A 26,209-nucleotide genomic window follows, 5' to 3' on the forward strand; every position below is an offset into this window, starting at 1 on the left:
TTTAACTGTCGATTTTCTCGACAGCGGCTGAGAAGTGCATCTTGGTGCTTTGCCACATTACACCTCTGGCCATGAGCTTTTATTATGCGCAGTATGAATCGAATCTGAATTTCACAATTGGCGGCCTCCCCTTGTCAGACCGGCACGCATTTAAATCTTCCAGGAAGTATCGAAACAACACACACTCTACTCCAGAGTGGAACGTTAATGAGACCATTCTAAATGATCACTGCCGACAGTCAGATTCAATGCCGCCTGGTGGAGTTATGGGCACATGACGCGGCAAGAGAAATGTATAAACGGAGTAAAAAGGAATGTCGCATTTGGGGAAATCCACTGCCATAAGCGAATTTGACAAAGGGAAGACCGTTACGATCTGGCGTCTGGGAACGAGTATCTCGGAAACGGCGCAGTTGGTTGGCTGTTCACGTGCTACCGTCGTGAACATGTAAGAAAAATAGCGGAAGGACCGTGAAGCAACGAGTTCGCGACGTGTTACTGGATCCCCACGTCGTGTCACCGAATGTGGAGGTCGGTAGCTTGCCTGCTCTGTAAAGCATTATACGAGGCAATCTGTGAGAGTTTTCATGACAGTGTACTGTGCTGATCCAGGCACATGTGTTTCACAGCAAGCTGTTCATCGCACATTGTTGAACAAGGGGCTCCGCATCGGACGGCTACCGATGTGGACGAATGGAAACGTGTCGCCTGGTAAGACGAATCACCTATCTTGTAACACCAAGCTGACGGTCGTTTCGAGATTCACCGTCATCCAGGCGAACGGCTGCGGGAAACATACACCGAGCCACTGACGCACGCCATTGGGAATAGCATTACGCTATGGAGGACGCTTGGGCTTCCATGGGACCTGTGACAGTAATAGAGCGCACCATGACAGATGAGGACTACGTGAACATTATTGCGGTCAACATGCATCCCTTCGTGTCTGATTTTATCCCCGGTAGCACTGACGTCTTCCAACAGTATGATTAACCCACTCAGAATCGTCCTACTGTGGTTATAACACACGTTATGCCTTGGGTACCAAATACGCCTAACCTGTACTAGATAAAGCATATCTTGGACATTTTAGGACCCAACAAACCACCGGCCCATAATTTACGGAAATCACGTGACCTGTGTGTTACATACCTTCCGAAACCCGCAAAGCACTCGTCGAATTCATACCATACCGAACCACTACTGTTGTTGTGTTCCTAAGGTGGTATGCAGCGAGTGGTCACAATGCTTTGGTTCATCCGCGTGCAGAGTTTAATTTTTAACTTTCCAGCGCAGAGTACTTAAGTACGCCTACCTTGTTAACATCTCATCGGAGTAGTTATACATGTTCCCGCCACATAATGTTAGGAGTGAGACATTCCGTTTCTTGTATGGAAAGAGCGTTTCAGAGTACGGACTGTATCGCAGAGGTACGACCTTTATTTGCTCGTTGAGACAGGCTGTAGACCACCAGTTTGAGACTTTTCGGCCCAGGCGGCGTGGCGTCGCGGTGGGGACGCTCTGCTGTTGGGAGCAGGTGGGTGGCGTCAGCTGCCGACAACTTTAGATTAAAAGGAGGAGGAGGAGGGAGGAAGAGTGTGGGCGGAGGGTGAAAGGGGCGGGGGGGGGGGGGGGTAAGCCGCAGCCGTGGCCACAGCGACCACCCCACACGCTCGCTGCGGCGCCTCGCTCCCAGGGGCGAGGACAAAGAAAAGTGCATTCCGCAGAGCACTTGTAGTACACCCTGATTCGCCTGCATCACGTTGTTTGCGTATCCTTAATTACTTTGCTTATGAATTATCTGGATACCATAGCGATAATTTGTTAGAAACCTCTACCTCGATAATTTGACCGAGTAAAGCGGGTAAGTCATCGAAACACTGGAGCTATTCTTGGGAGTGACGAGTGTATTTCTTGCTGTCTTCCTGGGCCAGAATTTCTGCAGCTTTCCTAAATTACGTGAAGGAAGTCAGAAGATGAACTGCGAATTTCGGAACACATATTTGCCGAATTTGTCAATTAGCATGATTTGAAGATCTCCACAAGCAATGCCAAGGAAATAGCATTCGAGGAAAAACATTCTTTAAGAACTAACATTGTCATTGATGGAAAAATACTGGAGCAGACAAATAAAAAAAAATTGTTCAAATGGCTCTGAGCACTATGGGACTTAACATCTGAGGTCACCAGTCCCCTAGACTTAGAACTACTTAAACCTAACTAACCTAAGGACATCACACACACCCATGCCCGAGGCAGGATTCGGACCTGCGACCGTAGCAGCAGCGTGATTCCGGACTGAAGCGCCTAGAACCGCACGGGCACTATGGCCGGCGCAGACAAGTCATTTTAAGTATCTAGGCTGTGATATATTATATGATACTAATGTTTAAGTTAAGGAAATGCTCAAAAAGTACCGACTAATGCGTGAAACAATACAAACAACATAAAAGAATAAATTTCGTAAACAGACTTCAATGAAGTTTTATAGAGCAGTGGCAGTCTCTACTTTTAAATATGTTAGCGAAGCATGGGTAACGAGCGAAAAAGAACATCAATAAATACAAGCAGCAGAAATGAGATTTTAGAGATCGGGAAAGGGATGTGCAAGACAAGATAGAATAAGGAATGAATGCATTCGTCAGAAGCTAAACATCTTTGCCCTGAATGACACGATAACGGACTACAATGAAAAATGGGGAAAATCATATGGATAGGATTGAGGAAAATCCGACTACCCACACTGGCAAGAAGAGATGCCGATCGACCGAGGAAAAGACGGAAGGAGATCGCAACGGATCACAGACCCAATCCTTGAAGGGAAGATGAAGTCATTTTACTGTTTTATTTTGAAGTGAACACTGTGTTTCATAATTTAATAGCTAGCTAACTTCATACACTTGGGCGTTATCAAACCACAGTAATTTTAATCTGCCATCCTCCATAAATTTTCATGGTGATCCCAATAAAACTTGAATGTTGATGATGTCTATAAGGGTTTAGGATTTACTGTTAGAGTGAAATTAACAAGTTTTGTAACAAAGACCTGAATCCTAAAATCTAAACACTTCGGTCGATATTAACGATCGACATTTCATATAGAAGCGCATCATTAAAATGACAAACGTTGTAAATATCAACTCTGTAGCTTTATGTGTTTAAAAGATATAGTAAATTTAAATTATCAGTATTATCATATCAGTATGTTGTCTCCGATGAACATTAGCGGTTGAATACCACGAACCAGGTTCTAGTACTTATAAAGCCTTTGAGCCATTCACATATCTGGGAACCTACCCTGTACGCTTGGACTTTTGTCAACAGTGAGCACTGGGGCACCGCGTCAAACGCTTTCTGTAAATCTAGGGATATGGAATCTGCCTGTTGCCATCCATGCAAGGTTTGCAGGATGCCATGTGAGATAAGTCCAAGCTGAGTTTCGCACGAGCGATGCTTTCTAAATCCGTGCTGATTCGTGGGCAAAAGTTTTTGTATCTCAAGAAAATTTGTTATATTCGAACTTGGAATGCGTTCAAGAATTCTGCAGCAAACTGATGTTAAGGGTAATGGTTTGCAATCATGCGAGCCCGTTCTGTTACATTTCTTATATACGGGAGTCACATGTGCTTTTTTTCCAGGTGTTTGGAGTTCTGCCCTAGGCAAGAGATTTGCGATAAATTTAAGCTAAGTAACGTTACGTCGGAAGAATGACGAAACGGCGCTTTGAAATAAGACAAGGGCGTTTCCCACCTGCCGCCGATGTTCTCATAGCTACTTTGATCCTACCTGTGGTGCCTTTGTACTCGTATTTCAAGGAACAGTGGTGACGGCGCTGTCTCTGTAGGGTGACGTCGCGTCGGCCTTTTCCAGCCGCTGCTACACGGTTCTTCCGAGGGAGAGGGGGCTGTCAAGGCTGGGAGAACCGAGGACATGCCGCGATAAGGACAGCGAATAAAGATGGCGGCGATACACTGATTGATGCGGCAGCGCTCCCCCGGCTCGGCCATAATTGGGGTCCGGGCGAGTGGCGAGTGGCGGCTGGGACAGGTGTTGCCCGCGTCGGATAAGGCGGCGTGTGTGGGCGCTGCAGCACACCAGCCCCACGCGCTCCAGGTCTCGTCTCCCACCTGGGCAGGCGATGCGTTCTTGTTTCAGCGTTTTAATCATCGACACTTCAAATAGTGAGGTTATTGTTCCTCTCTACCTCTGAGCCGTTCTGGGTAACACCATTCTCGATGGTCGTCACACAAGAACATTTGAGTGATCGAAGGCCACTGTGTGTGAAAGTCGTCTTTGGGACATTATAGGGGATACATAAAACTGCTATGGCCAAGAAGAAATAATAATACACTGTTCAAAAGAATTACGGGGACATGACTTTGGGCTTCTGCCGTACTCCACTGAGCAATAATTGAGAACTGGACATGTTACCAAATTATATCTTTATTTTTCACAAGGATAGTATGTAACAAAATACCATCACATTCCAGAATGAGATTTTCACTCTGCAGCGGAGTGTGCGCTGTTATGAAACTTCCTGGCAGATTAAAACTGTGTGCCGGACCGAGACTCGAACTCGGGACCTTTGCCTTTCGCGAGCAAGTGCTCTACCAACTGAGCTACCCAAACACGACTCACGCCCCGTCCTCACAGCTTTACTTCTGCCAATACCTCGCCTCCTACCTTTCAAACGTAACGGAAGCTATCCTGCGAAACTTGCAGAACTACCACTCCTGAAAGAAAGGATATTGCGGAGACATGGCTTAGCCACAGCCTGAGGGACGTTTCCAGAATGGTAGAACACTTGCCCACGAAAGGCAAAGGTCCCAAGTTTGAGTCTCGGTCCGGCGCACAGTTGTAATCTGCCAGGAAGTTTCATTCCATTACATTGTTATTCACTTACTTGTCGGGCTGAAAAGTCTGATAAGTATTGAAAATAAAGAGGAAACAATCATTTCTCCAGTCATCCTGGGAGCTTTTCGTTGGACTTTGAGAGCTTCAGTAATGTGTATGCCCTCCTTGAGCGTTTATCACCACCTGACGCCTAAGTGACATGCTCTGTATAAGTCTGAAGAGGACACACTGTAGTACCCATTCCCATTCTTCAATAAAAGGCCTTGAGAGTTCTTAAAGAGCCTGTGATGAAACAGGATAACCAAGTCACGTCTGTCAAGCATGTCCATACATGCTTGGCCGGGCTTAGATTGGGACTCACCACTGGCCATTTCATTTCTTCAATGGTCAGGCTTTGCAAGGCTTCACTGGTGATGCCCGCCATATGCGCCCTGGCGTTATTGTGCATGAGGACGAATCCGGTACCACCACTATATGGAGCAGCCACTACATAGTATTGTATGTTAACTGGGGACCTAGAAACGACGGATAGTCTCCGTTCCCGCCACAGCCGCAGTGGTCCACAACCCTAAAACGACTACCGCAGTCCACTTCACCCCTCCGCTGCCCCACACCGAAACCAGGGTTATTGTGCGGTTTGGCCCCGGTGGAGTCCCCAGGGAACGTCTCACACCAAACGAGTGTAACCCCTATGTTTGCGAGGTAGAGTAATGGTGGTGTACGCGTACGTGGAGAACTTATTTGCGCACCAATCGCCGACGTAGTTAACTAAAGCGGAATAAGGGGAGCCAGCCCGCATTCGTCGAGGCAGATGGAAAACCACCTAAAAACCATCCACAGACTGGCCGGTTCACCGGAACTCGACACTAATCCGCCGGACGGATTCGTACCGGGGACCAGGCGCTCCTTCCCGCCCGGAAAGCCGTGCGCGAGACCGCACGGCCAACCAGGCGGGCAGCCACTACATGGTCATCAGAACCCGTTCGATTTACTGCCTGGCAGTAAGGCGACCATGGACAAGAACGCAATGCGAACGGCAGTCAACACTGATTCCTCCCCACATCATCACAGAACCTTGGCCGAATCTGTCGATTTCCTGGACAACATTTGGTAGGTACCACTCGCCACAGCGTCCCGACACATGAACACAACCTTCTGAGGAAATCTGGACTCGTCTGTGTAACAACACATTTTGCCAATGACGAAGTTGCCATTTAACATTGGAACGGCAGAAATGAAGGTGAGCTGCGAAGTATTGTCTTGTCAAGGTACGGGGGAAGGAGGGGGGGGGGGGGGGGAGGGGACGGTCTGAGTCGTAAGGTCGTTTCTCGCAACCTGTTCCTTATAGTCTGATCGGGCACAGCGGCTCCTTCTGATATCGTCTTGTTGTACTCTGGCGACAGCTGTACGACGCCACAGAGCAGAGATGGCCTTTATCGTTCTTAATGCGGGGTTGTAATGCATCAGCGACCTGTCTCCTTGTTGCGTGTCCACAACCCTGGATGACACATGGAGATTCATTAGCATCTGCAACAAAACGACCCAAAGTCCATCCTTCTTGGAACAAACAGACCGTCGTTGCAACTTGCACTGCGTTGAGATGTCGCATTTCAAGTGCTTGGTTGAATACAACGTCCACAAATGATAACTACCGCCAGTGTACCTCACTAGAGAACACTGGGACACAGGTACTCACTTTTTTCTGAGTGGATCACCTGAAATGTAACGGGTAATAGAGTCGACAGATGGCGAACGACTTTATTTATCGCATACCGCGAAAGCGAAGATCTCAGGTGTGGTGTCACCGCCAGACACCACACTTGCTAGGTGGTAGCCTTTAAATCGGCCGCGGTCCGTTAGTATACGTCGGACCCGCGTGTCGCCACTGTCAGTGATTGCAGACCGAGCGCCGCCACACGGCAGGTCCAGTCTAGAGACTCCCTAGCATTCGCCCCAGTTGTACAGCCGACTTTGCTAGCGATGGTTCACTGTCTACATCGCTCTCATTTGCAGAGACGACAGTTTAGCATACCCTTCAGCTACGTCATTTGCTACGACCTAGCAAGGCGCCATATTCAGTTACTATAATTACTTCAAGAATGTATTCTGAACAGATAATATTGTGAATGATGTACCGTCAAGAGCGACTTTCATCATTAATGCATTAAAGTTAAGTATCAAACTAATTACGTCCGCTTTCTGAATTCTCATTCCTTGTCATGTTCCACACCTCACGTCAGTATGGTTCTTCCCTCCTCACGCCAGCCTGCGTGAGCTAAACGCGTGCATTTCGGCCTCCACTCGTAACATGGTGTTGGCTCTTCTGCTAACACAAAATCAGGCTATGCAATAAGACCACGGGTATCGCCTGAATGAAAACAGATTTAGCGGACTGCACGCTGACTCACGTGTTCCCCTAATTCTATTGAACAGTGTGTATTCCTTCTGGCTGAAATTAAGATTGACTGCCTACGTAGCACAGAATTTCGTGTAAGAGTAAACAGACACCGATAAAAGAGATTCACCTCTGCGGCGCTTCGATATATATCGAAATCGTGATTTTTTCCTCTTTGCATCTGTGGCCAAGCAACGGCCTCCTTCGCGTCCCACCAAGAGGAATGAGCCGTCTCTCCTGAGCTGACTTAACGGCGGTGCGCCTGAGCTCGACTTCAGTCATTGACTACCGATACCGAAAGGATGGCCATCCAAGGCAAATCCTGGTAGTTATGAAGGTCATGGACATTATGAGCATTTGCCTAGATAATGTAACATATGGAGCAGTTTTAGTCTGTCATACTGCCTCAGGTGCCTGAGAAGCAGGTCTCTCGGATTTGGTGGAAACGACCCTGGAATGTGACTGGCCATTTGTTGCTACAGAATTCACGAGCAAAATGGAATTACTGAGGCCTGGTTGGACGTGTTGAATGAGCACATAGTGTGGATACCGTGTGAACTGCTATTTGAACTACTCGCTGTGCCTTAGGGATCCTTGTATTGCGTGTTTCAGATCTGAGCTAAACCTGCATTTATTCCTCGAGTTTATCAGTGCCTTGGCATTGGTAAAGATTTATGTCTGTTCATTTCATTGTAATTCGGGTCCATCGCTATTGAGCCTGGTCTTTAACTTGTGACTATTACTAGTGTTCGCCTTGTGTACATTTTCCTTAGCCGAGCGGTCTAAGGCACTGCAGTCATGGACTGTGCGCCTGGTCCCGGCGGAGGTTCGAGTCCTCCCTCGGGCATGAGTGTGTGTGTTTGTCCTTAGGATAATTTAGGTTAAGTAGTGTGTAAGCTTAGGGACTGATGACCTTATCAGTTAAGTTCAATAAGATTTCATACACATTTTTTTGTACATTTTCCACTTAGGTTAAAATTCATTCCTTCCTGTTTTAGTTGAAGCCTGGTAGACATTCCCGTTTAAATTACATTTGCGCATTCTTTTTTATAACTAGCCTCAGTAGTTGCAATCAGACTCAAGGAGTGTTAACTGTTTCTGTCTCTCTGTTTTTAAATTTTATTTATAGCCTATATTCTTTTACGGAACTAGGCTTAGAATGTAAGTAATATTTATGATTTAGGTAAAGCCGATTTTGCTCATTATTTAATAATTGCTCACTGGTTGTTTTGAAATGCTGGGTTTGCAAGTTTGTATTCATGTTTTGATTAAATGTTTAATGATGTTCCTTCTTTGGAACAAAGGTAACCGAAAAGGGTTCCATTTTGTCCTTTTCCAGTAACGCCTGAATTTCATTTTGTTTTTTATGTTAATAATTGAATTTTTTTCTGGTAGCCCAAGTGAGGGCTGAGTTCCACACTGTACTTTATTGAGATGATTTTCGTAAAGACTCTACCCAAGTTCACATTTTCGAACATCAACTGAAAGTTGCTCAGTTTGCAGTTATTAAACATGGTGTGTGCTTCTCGCGTTCTTTGGGGATTGTAAATTTTTCCATGTTTAAAAGAGAAAGAAAACTTACTTCCTTACTAACTTGCTTAATAAAATTAATTGAAATTATTGGATGATATGCTGTATTGTTGCGTCATAACACCTTACCACTCCTAGCTCCCAGCTTGCTACAATATATGAGAGATGAAGCCAAAATATTTGATACAAGCGAGACATTAGAATGAACGCTGGTGCAGGCGAAGAAAGCTTTCTTCTGTTCTGATTCACAGTATTCTTGTAAAAATGAGGGGTAGATTTTGAAACCGTACGCCAACAGCACCATCTTTATATTTGGAGAAACAACGGGAAAGGAGAAACTAGAAGTAATATGAATTGTTGAGAAAAACCAACGGTATTAAGAAAATATGGAAAACCACTCCACGAAGAAGGAATATGTTCTCATAAAAAGACGAGCATTTCAGATAAGCAGCAGATTCGAATCGAGGCCAAGCAGAAATCTTTTTTCACTGCATAGACCTTACATGTCGGTCGCTTTGGCCGAGCGGTTCTAGGCGCTTAAGTCGGGAATCGCGCGACCGCTGCGGTCGCAGGTTCGAATCCTGCTTCGGGCATGGAAGTGTGTGATGTCCTTAGGTTAGTTAGGTTTAATTAGGGGACTGATGATCTCTGATGTTAAGTCCCATAGTGCTCAGAGCCATTTGAACCATTTGAAGACCTTACATAATACATTTATAAATAGCCAAAACGGAATTGGAAAGGAGAAGAAGATGAGAATAATTGTAGGGGCTTGAACACAACATTTTACGTAACACTGAATGTCAAAAATGTTCACAAATTGAAGAAGAAAAAGGGGGAGTATTAGTAGTATTAGTTGAAGACTCTACCACGGACACCCGTTAAGCCGCTTGTGAATTATAGGCGTAGATGCTATTGCGAGAGGTATACGAAGTTGTAAAGATTAGATGGTTAGAATAGATGGAGGACGGCATCTAACCAATCGAAATTAGAACAACTTCGAGATTCGCACATATTCTCGCACTTACAGGTATTCACTTTGAGTATCATTCAAACTTTTATCGATGTAGGAGATGTCACATGTCGCTAACGATACTTTAATCTGCTCGATCAGATATTGACTTCCATATGAGAAGGTGTTAATGCTCCGATTGAGATATCTGTATGCTGCAGCTATTAGTTCGCGGGATCCCATCAGATGGCATCCTGTCTCTAGCAAAAAAAGCAGCGGCACTGGTGTAAGTATCAATAGCCCTAAGCGACAAGATCGTATAGTCACCAATAGAATGCGTCCGGCTCGTATCACGTGGGCATCCCGTTTGATCAGCAAACGCGAGATATAAGAAGTTTCGGGAGATGGGGCAACATCCTCTACACAGCTAACATGCTGCAGCCATCTGCCTCCATCCATCTTACTCCCGTATGCCTACGACACCGTCTTCCTTTCAGCACCTCCACATCCACCGTAATAACTTTTCCTCCTGGTGTAACTTCTGGGATATGGAAACTGATCCCGTCAAAACTCAGGCGATTATCACTGCACGTACTTCTTGACACGTCTGTCACCCTGACCTCCACTTCACCATTCATGACCATGCTATTCATCTCAATAACTCACTAAAATATCTTGGACTATCTTTCAAGCACAAACTATGCAAACTAACATGCCATCCCATTTTACTAACCATCTAAAAATTGGCCTTAATAGACTGAAATTATAAAACTATTAACAGGCCGTACAAGTGGCTTACCTGTACACTTAAAAATACTTACTAGTCACGTGCCAACGCAGTCTTGATCTACGCAACTCCAAAATTTTTCATCTTACTGTAAGTCCAAGAACACGATAGCACTCGGCATCTCCTTCCGTATCCACCTCCCTTCTCTATCACTTAACCTCAACTACTTGATTAAATTCCCCCTTACTTACATTCCTCGTACATCGCAAATTTTACACATCTCACAAACTCAAAGATCACAATCCCGTTGTCTCCAATCCTCTTCAATCATAGTATGCTGCTGCGAGTAGCCAAAACGTTCAATCGCAGCTTCACGCCCTATCGCAGCTTAAAGAGACTCTCTCTTTCTCTTCAGGGAAACTGGCCTGATATCTACCCATGCTACCAGAAATAGTCTTAGTCCCCACATCCTCTCCTTAGATCATGGCTCCAGCCCTCTCCCAGGCTCCTGATCCATGTTCTCTTCTCCCTGCTCCAGCCTCCATTTATCTGTACCACTTCCCAATCCAACATCAACCCCCCCCCCCCACCCCCCTCCCAGACATGGCAACCCATTTATCTGTATTTTCCTCTCATCTCGTCATCAGGTCCTCTCCTCCTGCCTACACAGAATGTTCTGGTAGCTGATCTTGAGGGACTTGATGAACATGTATCCGGGTTTTTTATTTATTTATTTTTGAGAAAATCGGCTTTGCTGTATTTCAAACACGTCATTTCAATCTTTTGAAGTTGGAGAGAACACAATCTTTATTCTTTTAACTGCCAACCACTCTCTTCCCATGTCGGGCAGAGGATTGGGGAGGCAACATGCTCGGAAATGGATTGCCACGTGGCGCCAGAAATTCAACATCAGGAAGATTCTTACAAGACGAGAAGACGTATCAAATCTCTATCCGGTCTGGGATTGTGGGAGGGCGGCGAAATGTCTGAGATCCGGCGCAGCTCGCCAAGCCAACACTTGTTATCTGCACACGAAGCCTTCGATCACGCACCGTTATCGTTGCAGCGCAACGACTCAGCGTTCTTATTGTGGAGTACGCTTATGGGATTTTCTCTCGGTACTTGGTTCACGATCACTTTAGCACCATTATCCTTGCAGTACAACGACCCAGCATTCTTATTTTGGAGTACATCCATGTGACTTTCTCTCGGTATTTGGCCCACGAGGGATTTGGCTTGTTTCTGGTTTTGGTTATCCTACCGACCTACATCAGCACTCCACTTGATGGTTGGACTGCCCGCAGCTTCGGTATTTTGTGCTATTGCGCTTTTACCACTTCGGCTTATGACTTATGGCTCGGCAGTTTCTCAGCTCTACGAAAGCCACCCGACACTAGTGTTTCTATCGTGACGATAGAAAACGCTATGTTACTTGTGAAGCGATTTTTCTTTTTTCACTGTAATAAAAGCCAAGCACTGCCATGTACAGCCAGTAAATCAGCAGTATTGATAATTTACAAGTTTACTCAGTTTTTAAGTATAGAAGTGTAGCGTCAACACCGAGAAAGTGTTGTACGACTATGGGTACCGCGGGTGAGTTCGGCCAGGGTCCACCCCCGTCGCTTGGGTCGGCTGACGTATGGCGGCGATCTGGCTCTCATTACGAGCGTCCATCGGCCGGGCGCGGCCCCTCTGTTGACATTATGCGACGATAAAGAGCGAGGGTCCCCGGGGACGCATTAGGAGGGCGAGACGGATGCGTCTTTGATTGCCTCCGCTTCGCGAGCTTCCGGTCGCCAGCCACTTGCTGCTGCCCGGCCCGCCCCTTCCGCCCACGCCTACATACTTTGCCGTCCCCCGCTCCCGAGCAGCTCCGTGTTCATCGCCGTTAAGTGACCAGCGCGGGGGCGAGCCGGAATGTCGCCGCCACGCACTGCCGTGAGCTGCCCCCCAGGAATGCGCCTAACATTAAGTCAGCGCAGTGTCCTCGCCTAGCTGCTGCAAGCAAATGTATGCGGTGCATATCGATATCTGAAATGTAACAACATTTGCACACATGTCAGTAGGAACGTAACGTTACTTATATGGTTTCGTCCAAGAATCGCGGTGCCACACAAAAAGTCGGCAACGCACATCGATGCCACAGACATGAACGATGTCTCGCTGCAATCCGCAACGACGTATGGGAGAGGCTGGAGAAGACACGCCCTCGCTCTCAGCACATCAGTGCCCTCACACAGACGTCAATACAGAATCGAGCATGAAAGCCCTGTGCCCCACTTCGTGACCACAGCTAAGGCAGCCAACATCATCGAATAGGATTAAAGAGTTATTCGACTGTCAGAAGGAAACATACTTTTGTAAATGTTGAACATTTTCCTACTAGAGATAAGTTTGTTAATTAGTGCATCAAGTGATGCTTTAATAGTCAATGATTGTAGTAAATTACACTACTGGCCATTAAAATTGCTACACCAAGAAGAAAAGCAGACGATAAACGGGTATTCATTGGACAAATATATTATACTAGAACAGAAATGTGATTACATTTTCACGGAATTTGCGTGCATACGAGGTGTGGCTAGAAAAAAACCGGACTAGTACTGGTGAAACAATAAAACGAATGCAATAAGGCTGAAAGTCGCGTGGCCAGTCACGTGACTCTCGCTCCGCCTACTGCTCGAGTTTCATCTGCCTCCTCCACTCAGTCTGCCCGTGGCGTCTGTTTTAAGTAGTTGACGTTCTGTCTGTGCGTCGGAAAATGTTGAGTGTACAGAAAGAACAGCATGTTAACATCAAATTTTGTTTCAAACTAGGAAAATCTGCAAGTGACACGTTTGTAATGTTACAACAAGTGTACGGCGATGATTGTTTATCTCGAACACAAGTGTTTGAGTGGTTTAAACGATTTAAAGATGGCCGCGAAGACACCAGTGATGACACTCGCACTGGCAGACCATTGTCAGCAAAAACTGATGCAAACATTGAAAAAATCGGTAAACTTGTTCGACAAGATCGCCGTTTAACAATCAGAGCAGTGTCTGAGTTAACAGGAGTTGACAAGGAAAGTGTTAGGCAGATTCTTTGTTGTGTCGGTAGCTGGGCCGACACCGTGAAGTTGAGATGGCTGAAAAGGCAAGCTAGACTAACGCAGACGGGCGTGATGTACTGGAACAGGATACGTAATTAATGTTAGGAAGAAAAGTACGGAGCAGGATTAATACTTATCTTTAATATCATTGTGGTACATCGATCTTGACGATACACAGGAGACTTTAAGTACAATCACTGTATGGCTAATATCGCCTTGCTAGTTCGTAGCCATTAACTTAGCTGATGGCTATTCTGTCTCTCGGCTAATGAGAGAGAAAGGCTTCGTACATCTGGTCGGTAGCTAGGTTCTCGTACAACTGGGGCGAGTGCTCTCTCGTATCACGAGACCTGCCTTGGTGGTGGCGCTAGGTCTGCGATTACACAGTGGCGACACGCGGGTCCGACATGTACTAAATGGACCGCGGCCGATTTAAGCTACCACCTAGCAAGTGTGGTGTCTGGCGGTGACACCACATTCTTCATGAAAGTTTCAACATGAACAAAGTGTGTTCATAAATGATTCCAAAGTGTCTCACAATTGAACAGAAGGAACGCCGAAGAATGATTTGTTCTGACATCCTGGAAAACATTGAAAGTGATCCCACCTTCTTACAAAATGTTATTACTTGCGATGAATCGTGATTTTTTACTTGCGATCCCGAAACTAAACGCCAATCGATGCATTGGAAAACTCCTGGTTCTCCACGACAAAAAAAAGCACGAATGTCAAAATCGAAACTCAAGGCAATGATGATTGTTTTTTTTGACATCAAAGGGATTGTGCACATTGATTGGGTACCAGAGGGACAAACAGTGAATCAGCATTACTACATTAGCGTCCTGGCTACCCTACGTGAGCGAGTACGGAGAAAACGGAACGATTTGTGGAGAAAAAAGTCATGGATCCTTCACCAAGACAATGCCCCAGCTCACAGTGCGTTGTCAGTGAAGACGTTTTTGGCAAAACACAACATTCCCATCTTAGATCATCCACCCTACTCACCTGATTTGGCCCCCTGTAACTTTTTTCTTTTCCCTAAAGTCAAGTCAGCTTTGAAAGGAACTAGATTTGAGACTGTTGAAGCAGTAAAAGAAAAAGCGACGGAAGTAATCTATGGACTTACCGAAAATGATCTGCAGCATTGCTATGAACAGTGGAAAATTCGTATGGAGCGGTGTAGAGACCGAGGAGGAGAATACATAGAAGGAGATAACATGAAATTGTAAATAATTGTAAATAAATGTTTTTTCCAGCATCAGTCCGGTTTTTTTCTAGCCGCACCTCGTAGATCCTGAGAAATCAGTACCCAGAACAACCACCTCTGGCCGTAATAACGGCCTTGATACGCCTGGGCATTGAGTCAAACAGAGCTTGGATGGCGTGTACAGGTACAGCTGCCCATGCAGCTTCAACACGATCCCACAGTTCATCAAGAGTAGTGACTGGCGTATTGTGACGAGCCAGTTACTCGGCCATCTTTGACCAGACGTTTTCAGTTGATGAGAGATCTGGAGAATGTGCTGGCCAGGGAAGCAGTTGAACATTTTCTGTATCCAGAAAGACCCGTACAGGACCTGCAACATGCGGTCGTGCATTATCCTGCTGAAATGTAGGGTTTCGCAGGGGTCGAATGGAGGGTAGAGCCACGGGTCGTAACACATCTGAAATGTAACGCCCACTGTTCAAAGTGTCGTCAATGCGAACAAGAGATGTCCGAGACGTGTGATCAATGGCATCCGATACCATCACGCCGGGTGATACGCCCGTATGGCGATGACGAATATACGCTTCCAATGTACGTTCACCGCGATGTCGCCAAACACGGATGCAACCTTCATGATGCTGTAAACAGAACCTGTATTCATCCGAAAAAATGACGTTTTGCCATTCTTGCACCCAGGTTCGTCGTTAAGTACACCATCGCATGCGCTCCTGTCTGTAATGCAGCGTCAAGGGTAACCGCAGCCATGGTCTCCGAGCTGATAGTCCATGCTGCTGCAAACGTCGTCGAACTGTTCGTGCAGATGATTGTTGTCTTCAAAACGTCCCTACCTATTGACTCAGGGATCGAGACGTGGCTGCACGATCCCTTACAGCCATGCGGATAAGATGCCTGTCATCTCGACTGCTAGTGATATGAGGCCGTTGGAATCCAGCACCGCGTTCCGTATAACCTCCTGAACCCACCGATTCCATATTCTGCTAACAGTCATTGGATCTCGAGCAACGCGAGCAGCAATGTCGCGATACGATAAACCGCAATCGCGATAGGCTACAATCCGACCTTTATCAAAGTCGGAAACGTGATGGTACGCATTTCTCCTCCCTACACGAGGCATCACAACAACGTTTCACCAGGAAACGCCGGTCAACTGCTGTTTGTGTATGAGAAATCGGTTGGAAACTTTCCTCATGTCAGCACGTTGTAGGTGTCGCCACCGGCGCCAACCTTGTGTGAATGCTTTGAAAAGCTAGTCATTTGCATATCACAGCATCTTCTTCCTGTCGGTTGAATTTCGCGTCTGTAACACGTCATCTTCGTGGTGTAGCAATTTTAATGGCCAGTAGTGTATCAGGTACTCGTATGACGAATGATTGTATCAAGCTAAGTAAATGTTTTTATCATTCATGTAATAGAATGAACAAATATTTATCCGTTGTGGTTCAGATGCGCTATCTTCCAGAGCAATCAAAGAAACCACAGTTATGACCGGACAATGTTTTTTTTTTGGGTCATAAAAACTTACATATTATTCACGGCCATATCAAATGATGTGCGTGTCAGTTATAAAATCTCTATGATGTGAAAAGCGATGTGGATCTAGAAAGCACAGAACTTCATGAATATTTAAACTCTGATTAAAATATCCGTGTGATCTCCATTGGATCCCATATCTATGCCACCTCGCAGAACGCAGGTCGTCATACGTACGTGTTACAGATACCAGACGCTAAACGACCACAATTCCTGGCTTCAGTTGTCACTTCTGTCACGAAATAGAAACTTGGAGCTGGTCGACTGTCCAAAGAGCCTACAGTACCTCTGAGCTCATACCTAGATGTATCTGTTACATACATGTGAGTGATGCATATCCTTTGGACGATAAGCATATGAGGGCACAATATATAAATATACATAAAGAGACAGCATTATCGAAACGAGAAGATTTCCGCATAACTCCAGACGGACGCAAATATAACTTCTCTAGAAGGTACTGCCTCCTACTAGGCCCTTTAGAAATTTATTCCTATCAGATGCTGAAAAACACTGTCGCCATGATAAAAATACTCGCCCTTGAAGTCAATAAATTAAGAGCGAGTATGTGAGTCCCTACTCTCTGTACTCCACTACATCGCAAGAAGCACGTAGAGGCTGTTTACCAGTGTTATACCACACCATGCTGCGCTCTCTTTTTAAATAACGTGACGAAGAGTTCAGACCCAATGGAATGTTTATTTTCCAGAATACAAGGAATACAGAAGTTAGTTACTAATACAGCTATCGCAAGAAACGTACACCAACAGAATCTACGAAAGTCACCACACGCTGTAGTACCCTGCTGGACGGGAAACCGATTCTGTGGTTGGGACGCTCTTGCGGAGTGTAACTTTTCCAGAGCCTGGGGCTCTTGCTGAGATAAGCTGCTTTTCGCACAAGCATATAGACACAGTAAAGATGTTCTTCCTACCCAACAGTGCAGCGCAGCGTGCTGTAGTGTGTGACACGTGATACTAGGGATTAGGTTTAATATATGATGAAAGGCTGAAAAAACTGCGACCATTCACATTTTTTTAATAATAATTTCGTTTGCCTTTACCAGGCTGTTTTGCCCGTCTTCAGACGAGGGTTAGGTTAGGTCGGAATGTGACGATCTGGTTGAGAGGTGGCGAAGCCAACGAATGTGAGAGCAAAAAAAACGTGGTTGTGGTCGCAGACTGATCTGTAGCTTAGCCTGAGGTCAAGATTATGTTGGAAGGTGACAGTCTGTGGGTTGGTGAAGCTAATGAATGTGAAAGCAAATATCCTGGTTGTGATGATAGACTAATCTGTGGCCTAGCCCAAGGTGTAGGTTAGGTTGAAGTGTGACAGTTAGGTGAAAACAAAAATAATACCTGGCATGTTTTGTTTATCCGCACAAGGCACTCTCCGACAGCTGTCACGAACTCTAGGTTCTTAGTCATTCTATGTGGCAGGTGAGGCATTCTTATGGGAATTGACAGACTATATGCCCACACCACTACCCCTTTAGGAGGATTAGGGGAAGACTAGCCCGTCATCAGCAGGCTGAACAATCTTTCCTTTTCCTGCCTACCGGAAACTGGCTCTGGTGTTCACAATAGCAAGCAGGAGGAGCAAACACGCGCGGCCAGCAAATGATATGTTACATACATTAGATTGCGGTGAGCATGCCCTGCTGTTGGACGGTGACATTTCGTAGTCAGTCGTAGAGGACACTAAAAGAGTACGGAAATGCGGGCCAAAGTCGAGTACTCACGCTCGGGATGTTGTCGTTGGTGCAGACGCCCTCGGAGAGGAGCCGGTCGCGGATCTCCCAGGCGAAGATGGACGGGCACTCACGCTTGTACTCGGCGATCTTGTTGACCACGTTGGAGGTGGCGACTCGTGGCTTGGAGCCGCCGATCGCTCGTGGCTTGATGGAGCCCGTCTCGTAGTACCTGCCGTGCAAACCAGAGGCGCTGCAGCCGGGCGCTACACACAGCTGTACTGACCAGTTACAAAGGCGGAACTATGAGTTCCACGTCCCGCTGACGTCGAGGTCATTAGAGACAGGCAATAAAGTGTTGTAGAAATAATCGGCCGTCGTCTGCTATTCGCCAGGTGTGATTTAGGGATGGTATGTGCATCGGTTTTTCTTGTTTTCTCATGCCCAAAAGGCAACATCTGCTCTCTGATCAGTCTTCATCTGAACTAAATTCCCTTATCTAATGACCTCAACGTCGACGGCGTAAAACTGAAACATCTCTACCATCCCATTTCCCACTTCACTAAGTTCAAAAACAGACTTATTTTATTATCTAGGTCGAAGACTGCTAGGATGGGAAGATGACTCAGTTTGAACGTTGAGATTGAAAGCGTACCGCACAGAACCGGTGGATAATTGTTTCCACGTTTCATTGTGGTGAATTTTGGAATTAAGACGAAAGAGATATGACGGTAAGCCGAAGAATCACATTTTGTAAGAAAATCGGGAACATCTGAACTTAATGGTAGGTCATACTATGAAGTGTTATTTACGTACTCATTTATTCACTGTGTCACATAATGCAAGTTCCAAAAACTACTTTCAAATACTGCCTATCTGTAGAACGAAGTTCAGTCGATGGAAAGAGCCTTAGTGCAAAACTTCTATCGCTTGTATATATGGTACATGCGCTACCACTAGTTGAAATTGGCAAATTTGTAGTGGTTATAGTCTTCTCGTATTAGTACTAACAGTAGTGGTAGCAGTAGTAGTAGTAGTAGCAGTAGTAGTTGTAGTAGTGGAAGAAGAAGAAGAAGATGAAGTACTGTATAGCTGGCATGAGGCAGTAAACTCCTATAAGAATTATACTGATTGTCTACTACTACTGTCAATATACTACTATTAAAGATTTTCTACCTTATGCATTCTACATACTATTACTGCTATTATTACAAGCATTAGTGGTGGAGCAGATGATAGTGGTGACTGTTTTAGTAATAGTAGCATTAGTAGATGTACGAGGACTATACAGAAAGAGAGGAACGATTGGTCTCGAAATGGAAACCACTGTGAAAATCCGACGAGGCTTTTCACAGACGTTTTTGGCAGTGTCTCTAATATGCCCGTCGATCGCATCAAGACGCTCTTTTCAGTTGTGAGTGCACTGTGAGCGAGTAAAGGTGCCTAGAACTACGATGTCTCCCGTCACGTAGGAGGACCGGTGAGAGGCTTCGCCTTAATGAATGCAGCCCACCTAACACAGCTGCCACGCACTTCCTTCTTCGTGGCAATTCTCAGCCGCACTCTGCAGGGGCAGTGAAGAAGCTCCTGCAGTCTTTTCGATTGGAAGTGTCGATCACCCACAACACAGCCCTAATTGGCTCGTCCTGAATATCGTCTCTGTTCACATGAAACGCTGGATATGAAGACAACACGTGGGCGCAGGCTACGCGCTGTACATCAGCATGGAGAATTATCGGAAAGCACAGGCGGCTGCCTTCTATGACGATGGTGCTGGAAATTTGGTATAACGCTCCGACAAATGTCTAAGTCGGAGCGGCGACTAACAAGGGAACCTCCCCATCGCACCCCCCTCAGATTTAGTTATAAGTTGTCACAGTGGATAGGCCTTGAAAAACTGAACACAGATCAATCGAGAAAACAGGAAGAAGTTGTGTGGAACCATGAAAAAAAATAAGCAAAATATACAAACTGAGTAGTCCATGCGAAAGATAGGTAACATCAAGGACCATGTGAGTTGAGGAGCACCGTGGTCCCGTGGTTAGCGTGAGCAGCTGCGGAACGGGAGGTCCTTGGTTCAAGTCATCCCTCGAGTGAAAAGTTTAATTTTTTATTTTCAGTCAATTATTATCTGTCCGTCCGTCCGATGGACATATGCGGGATTTGACGCTCTACACACGGAAAAATTTGAAAACGTTAAAAACATATGTTTTGACAGAGCACAGGAAAAACTGCGACTATGAAACTGTTGCATTCATTTGTTGCAGTTTATGTGACAAACTCTTATGTCTTCATCACTTTTTTGGGAGTGATTATCACATCCACAAGAAAACCTAAATCGGGCAAGGTAGAAGAATCATTTTACCCATTCGCCAAGTGTACAAGTTAGATCGGTCGACAACATAATCCTGTCATGTGACGCACATGCCGTCAGCAGTGTCGTATAGAATATATCAGACGTGTTTTCCTGTGGAGGAATCGGTTGACCCATGGCCTTCCGATCAAATGTTTTCGGTTCCCATTGGAGAGGCACGTCCTTTCGTCTACTAATCGCACGGTCTTGCGGTGCGGTCGCAAAACGCAGACACTAAACTTATTACAGTGAACAGAGACGTCAATGAACGAACGGACAGATCATAACTTCGCGAAAATAAAGAAAGTAAAAGTTTCACTCGAGGGATGACTTGAACCAAGGACCTCTCGTCCCGCAGCTGCTCACGCGAACCACGGGACCACGGCGCTCGTGAGCTTAAGCTACCCTTGATGTTGCCTATGTTGCGCATGGACTACTCAGTTTGTATATTTTGCCTATTTTTTTCATAGTTCCACACAACTTCTTCCTGTTTTGTCGATTGATCTGTGTTCAGTTTTTCAAGGCCTATCCACTGTGCCAACTTATAACTAAATTTCAGGGGGGTGCGATGGGGAGGTTCCCTTGTAAGTAGAGAAGTACCTGGAAGGTGTAGCTAAATGTGCAAAGAAAACAGTTTTGATTTTCCTGTGGTTTCCATTTCGCGAACGATCGTTCCTTACTCTTTCCTTCGTATAAGTACTTTCGTTACTACAGTTACTTGCAGCTGTAGTAGCAATAGTACTAGTAGTAGTAGTGCTGATGGTGGTGGTGGCAGCTGAATGAGTAGAGATACAGATACTTTCATTACCATCACTTGCAATAATAGTAGTAGCAGTTAAGCTGGCCCCACATTCATTAGTACTGCTACTACTACTACTACTACTGCTACTAGTGGAAGCAACAGTGGCGGTGATGCTGCTGCTCCTGCTGCTGCTGGTGGTGGTAGTACTAGTAGTAGTAGTAGTAGTAGTTGTTGCTGTTATTGTTGTTGTTGTTGTCATCGTCGTCGTCGTTGTAATAGTAGTACTAGTAGCAGTGGTAGTATGAGTTCATTACTTTTGTCACTTGCGCAAGTAATGGTAGTAGCAATAGTAATAGTAGTAGTAATGGTAGTGGTGGCAGCAGCTGTATGACCTGCTATCATTACTATTATTACTATTACTTGCAATAATAGTACTAGTACTTAAAGTAGTTACTTAAAGTAATCCGCACCCCCATTATTGGACAGACACAAAGTTGGCTGATTCTGCTTAGCAGTGAGAAACAGAAGACCTTCACCCTGAATGGCACTTTCAGAAAACACTCAGTGGACAAGCGAGTGGAACTCAACACTTTTACTGCAAGTGTTTCCCTATCCCCTGAACCAGGACGTGCATCTCACGAATCGAAGTACGGACAGCAGTTGTATTGCGCTTGACCGCTGTGCAGATGCCGTACGTGGCGTACTTGCAATTCCCTGCCTAGACAGCGGACGCAATATGCTGTCCGCAAACTCTTAGAGTTAAAGATACGTCAGTGCAAGACAGAACATGAGTTAAGATTTCTGTTTGCTCTCAAGCCAGAAACAGATATTCGACACACGTTTTCTCCTATGAAAAAGCACCTCATTGTGTGTCAGAATCCACAAAGAGCTTAAGAACCGTCACTCGAATAAACAGAATAACAACTCTGTCACGGGGAAAAGACTTCACGTGCTCCTTGTGTCAAAAGCAACATTTCTCAATATCTAACCGGCAGATTCTCCACTGTGGCCCTCGCCACTGAAGTCTCTAACTCGATCCCCAGAGGGAACTGTCTTCGATCACTCTCGGCAGGGCCAGCCGCGGTGCCCAAGTGGCTCTAGGCGCTTCAGTCCGGAACCGCGCGACTGCTGCGGTCGCAGGTTCGAATCCTGCCCTGGGCATGGATGTGTGTGATGTCCTTAGGTTGGTTAGGTTTAAATAGTTCTAAGTTGTAGGGGACTGATGACCTCAGATGTTAAGTCTCATAGTGCTCAGAGCCATTTGAACCATTTTTGAACTCCCGGCAGGGCCGCGCGGGGTAGCTGCGCGGTCAGAGGCGCCTTGTCACGGTCCGCGCGGCTCCCCGCGTCGGAGGTTCAAGTCGTCCCTCGGACATGAGTGTGTATATTGTCCTTAGCGTAAGTTAGTTTAAGTTAGATTAAGTAGTACGTAAGCTTATGGACCGATGACCTTTGCAGTTTGGTCACATAAGACCTTACCACAAATTTCCAAAATTTACTCCTGGCAGGGAGTGCCCTCGATCGATCCGCGGAGGGCAGTCCTTGCTCGTGTCATACTCCACTCGCTCCAGGACTTGTGGCGTCTACGAATCCCAGTCGCCATTACAAAAACATTACGTCCCTCTACATGGGACATGAATCTGCTAGACTATCACCTGAAGCTCATACTCCTTTCAGAAGATTTTCTGGAAGGTTCCCTCCCTACATCCTTAGCACTCCGCCAATCAAAACTGCATCCTTACTATTCGGTGGGAAGGGTTGCGTGGCGCTTCCCGTGAGAAGCTTCCTCAGGGGTCAGCTCGAGAACATCGTTCGTCACCCCATGCATTCCTTCACACTAAAAGGATGTCCTTTCGCCTTCTTCAGCCTCTGACGCTCTTTCTCCAGAGACGCTATTCTGATTTTTTATTTCCGTCTCAGCAGAGAGCAACCTTCTGCGCACTCTGTCTACACTACTGGGGTTCTGCCTCCTCTGGCATCACAAACCAACTCGAACACGCTCTGCTCTCTCTCAGGGCAGCAAATTTCCACTCCCGTAGAACACAACAAGTCTCTTCCCAGCCAATGTCTAGCTAATAGCGGCATCTGAGGAACATGTGGCTCTTTTCGTCTTTTCTGTTGGTGCTCTGCCGCGCGGGATTAGCCGAGCGGTCTCAAGCGCTGCATTCATGGACTGTGCGGCTGGTCTCGGCGGAGGTTCGAGTCCTCCCTCGGGCATGGGTGTGTGTGTTTGTCCTTAGGATAATTTAGGTTAAGTAGTGTGTAAGCTTAGGGACTGATGACCTTAGCAGTTAAGTCCCATAAGATTTCACGCACATTTGAACGACTTTTTTGGTAGTGCTCTGCCCTAATAAACTCTCTGACATGCAGTATTACAGTAATCGTTAGTACAGGGTGCTAGGCACCATCATCCAACGAAATGATTAATAATCCGATTGTGCAGTGCAAACAGTGATCTAATATAATACACATTTACAGGAATATTAAATGTATGGTGGCAAAGTCGTGCTGCCATACAATGTTATAGATTTTGCGAAGTACGCTCATTAGAGATTTAACTTGAAACACTTCTAAGATAAAACAATTGAACTAAACTAGAATGTGACCAGAGTAAGAGAACCCACTGCCAGGTCTTGTGATTCGTCCGTTAGCATATTTCCAGTTACAGTCACTTGAAATCCGGTGGGTATTTTATTGGGTCTCAAAGAAGGACAGTGGATCGAGAAGGAGAGAAGTCCTCGGCTGAAGGGAGAGCGGAGGGGCCACTGACCTGCCCAGGATCTTGGAGACGCATCCGTTGGAGACCTGCAGGATCCTGGAGATGTCGCAGGGGCGCGCGCCCGAGTGCGCCAACTCGACGATCTTCTGGCGCGTCGAGTCCGGCAGGGGGCGGCCGTTGACGTAGACGCCGCCCAGCTGGTTGATGCCACTGTGCCCTGCAGCAGAGCAGCCAAACATGGCAGTATGGTGGTGGTGCGGGTGCTGGTGGTGCGACGCGGCGGCGGCGGCGGCGGCTGCGGCGGCGGCGGCGGCGGCGGCTGCCGACACGACGGCCGCGCTCACGCCCGGCGCCGCCCCCGCGCCGGGGCCGCCGCCCACGCCCTGCAGCGCCGCCGGCTCCTCCTCTGCGGCAGACAAAAAGGCGAGAGCGCGCGTTAGCCCCGCCGGCCGGCGCAGCCGCCACCGCCGCCGCCTCGCCGCGCCGCGACGCCTCTTCGTTGGTGACGCCTCTCACCTCTCACCTGCCCCGACTGCTTGCACAAACAGTTCGTATTCCCTTTGCGTTAAAAGCTTTCTGCGAACATGGACATCATTGCTCCCACTCTAAAATACAAATTGCCTTAAACGGTCGTATAAATGCGACTAGTTTCTATTTTTAAGTGATGTTGATAAAGGGCCCGGGTTTAGCCTAAGCTACAACGTTCGCATCTAAAATTACTACCTCTTATCCACTAGTATGCTAACCGCTTTGTGATTTCATATAATAATAATAACGCTGTAAGACACCTAGCGATGTGGCGCAGTGGTAGCACACTGGACTCGCATTCGGGAGGACGACGGTTCATCCCGCGTCCGGCCATCCTGATTTAGGTTTTCCGTGATTTCCCTAAATCGCTCCTGGCAAATGCTGGGATGGTTCCTTTGAAAGGGCACGGCCGACTTCCTTTCCTAATCCGATGAGACCGATGACCTCGCTGTTTGGTCTCTTCCTCCAAACAACCCCAACCCCTCTAAGACAAAAAAAAAAGAAGAAGACGACGCACCACGAAGGATTTACCCGAATGAGACGGAACTCAGTAGATGTTATGTACATGTACAACAAACAAATAATTACAATTCAGAATAATTGGATGGGGTTTTCAAGAGAAAGAGCTTCACAAACCGAGCAGGTCAGTAACGTGGTGGCTCACCTCTACCTCTTATGTAAGAAGTTTTTCGGATTGGCATTGACTGATGCAGTTGTTATTTGTCCTCCTCGGGGATAAAATGGTTCAAATGGCTCTAAGCACTATGGGACTTAACATCTGAGGTCATCAGTCCCCTAGAACTTAGGATTACTTAAACCTAACTAACCTAAGGACTTGACACACATCCACGCCCGAGGCAGAATTCGAACCTGCGACCGTAGCAGCAGCGGGGTTCCGGACTGAAGCGCCTAGAACCGCTCGGTCACAACGGTCGGCTCCTCGAGGATACCGTGCCAAATTTTTTCCATTTGCCGTTTTAGATCATCAAAATCCTGAGCTGATTGGAGGGCCCTGCCAATTATGCACGAAACGTTCTCAATTGGGGAGACATCCGGCGACCTTGCTGGCCAAGGTAGGGTTGGGCAAGGGCACGAAGACAAGGATTAGAAACTCTCGCCAGATACGGACGGTCATTATTTTGGTGAAATGTAACCTCACGATGGCTCGCCATGAAGGGCATCAAATCGTGGCATAGAGTATCGTCGATGTACTGCCAATCAAAGGAGTCGTATTATGAAATGAAATGGCTCCCCACACCATCACCCCTGGTTGTCGGACGTATGGCGGGCGACAGTCAGAATGGTATGCCACGCTGTTCGAGCCTCTCCAGGCACGTCTGGTCTCCCGGACTCAATTCTAAGCTGGATTCATCACTGAAGGCAATTATACTCCAGTCAATGATATCCAGGGGCGTACGGAGACTCTCTGGACAGCGGTGTGATACCGACCTGACTGTCGTCTCCATACCGCCCAACGACCAGGAGTGATGGTCTGGGGTGCCATTTGATTTCATAATATGACTCCCTTCATTGGCAGTACATCGACGATGTTCTATGCCCCGTTTTGTTGCCCTTCATGGCAAGCGATCGTGGGCTTACTTTTCAGCAGGATAATTCTCGTCCGCACACGGTTGGAGTTTCTGCTCCTTGTTTTCGTGCTTGTCAAATCCTAACATGTCCAGCAAGGCCACCAGATTACTCCCCAGATGAGAACATTTGGAGCATTATGGGGAGGGCCCTCCAAATAGTTCGGGAGTTTGAAGATGTAACTCTCCAATTGGACAGAATTTGGCACGATATCCCTCAGGAGGACATCCAACAACTCTATCAATTAATGTCAAGCCGAATAAAAAGTTGCATAATGGCCAGAGGT

The 26,209-nt window shown here is 46.5% G+C and overlaps 1 protein-coding gene across 1 annotated transcript in view; it reads right to left on the reverse strand.

The window, feature by feature from the left end:
- Positions 1-24,047, reverse strand: part of LOC126412353 (paired box protein Pax-6) — a 258,098-nt gene extending 234,051 nt beyond the window's left edge. Inside the window, exons 1-2 of the mRNA XM_050081908.1 lie at positions 23,860-24,047; positions 18,046-18,226 (exon numbers count right to left, since the gene is read on the reverse strand). Of these exons, the coding sequence (XP_049937865.1) occupies positions 18,046-18,226; positions 23,860-24,047 (369 nt within the window). The remainder of the gene's footprint in view (positions 1-18,045; positions 18,227-23,859) is intronic.
- Positions 24,048-26,209: the final 2,162 nt, after the last annotated feature.

This window comes from Schistocerca serialis, chromosome 7 (assembly GCF_023864345.2).
Source record: "Schistocerca serialis cubense isolate TAMUIC-IGC-003099 chromosome 7, iqSchSeri2.2, whole genome shotgun sequence".
Lineage (NCBI taxonomy): Eukaryota > Metazoa > Arthropoda > Insecta > Orthoptera > Acrididae > Schistocerca > Schistocerca serialis.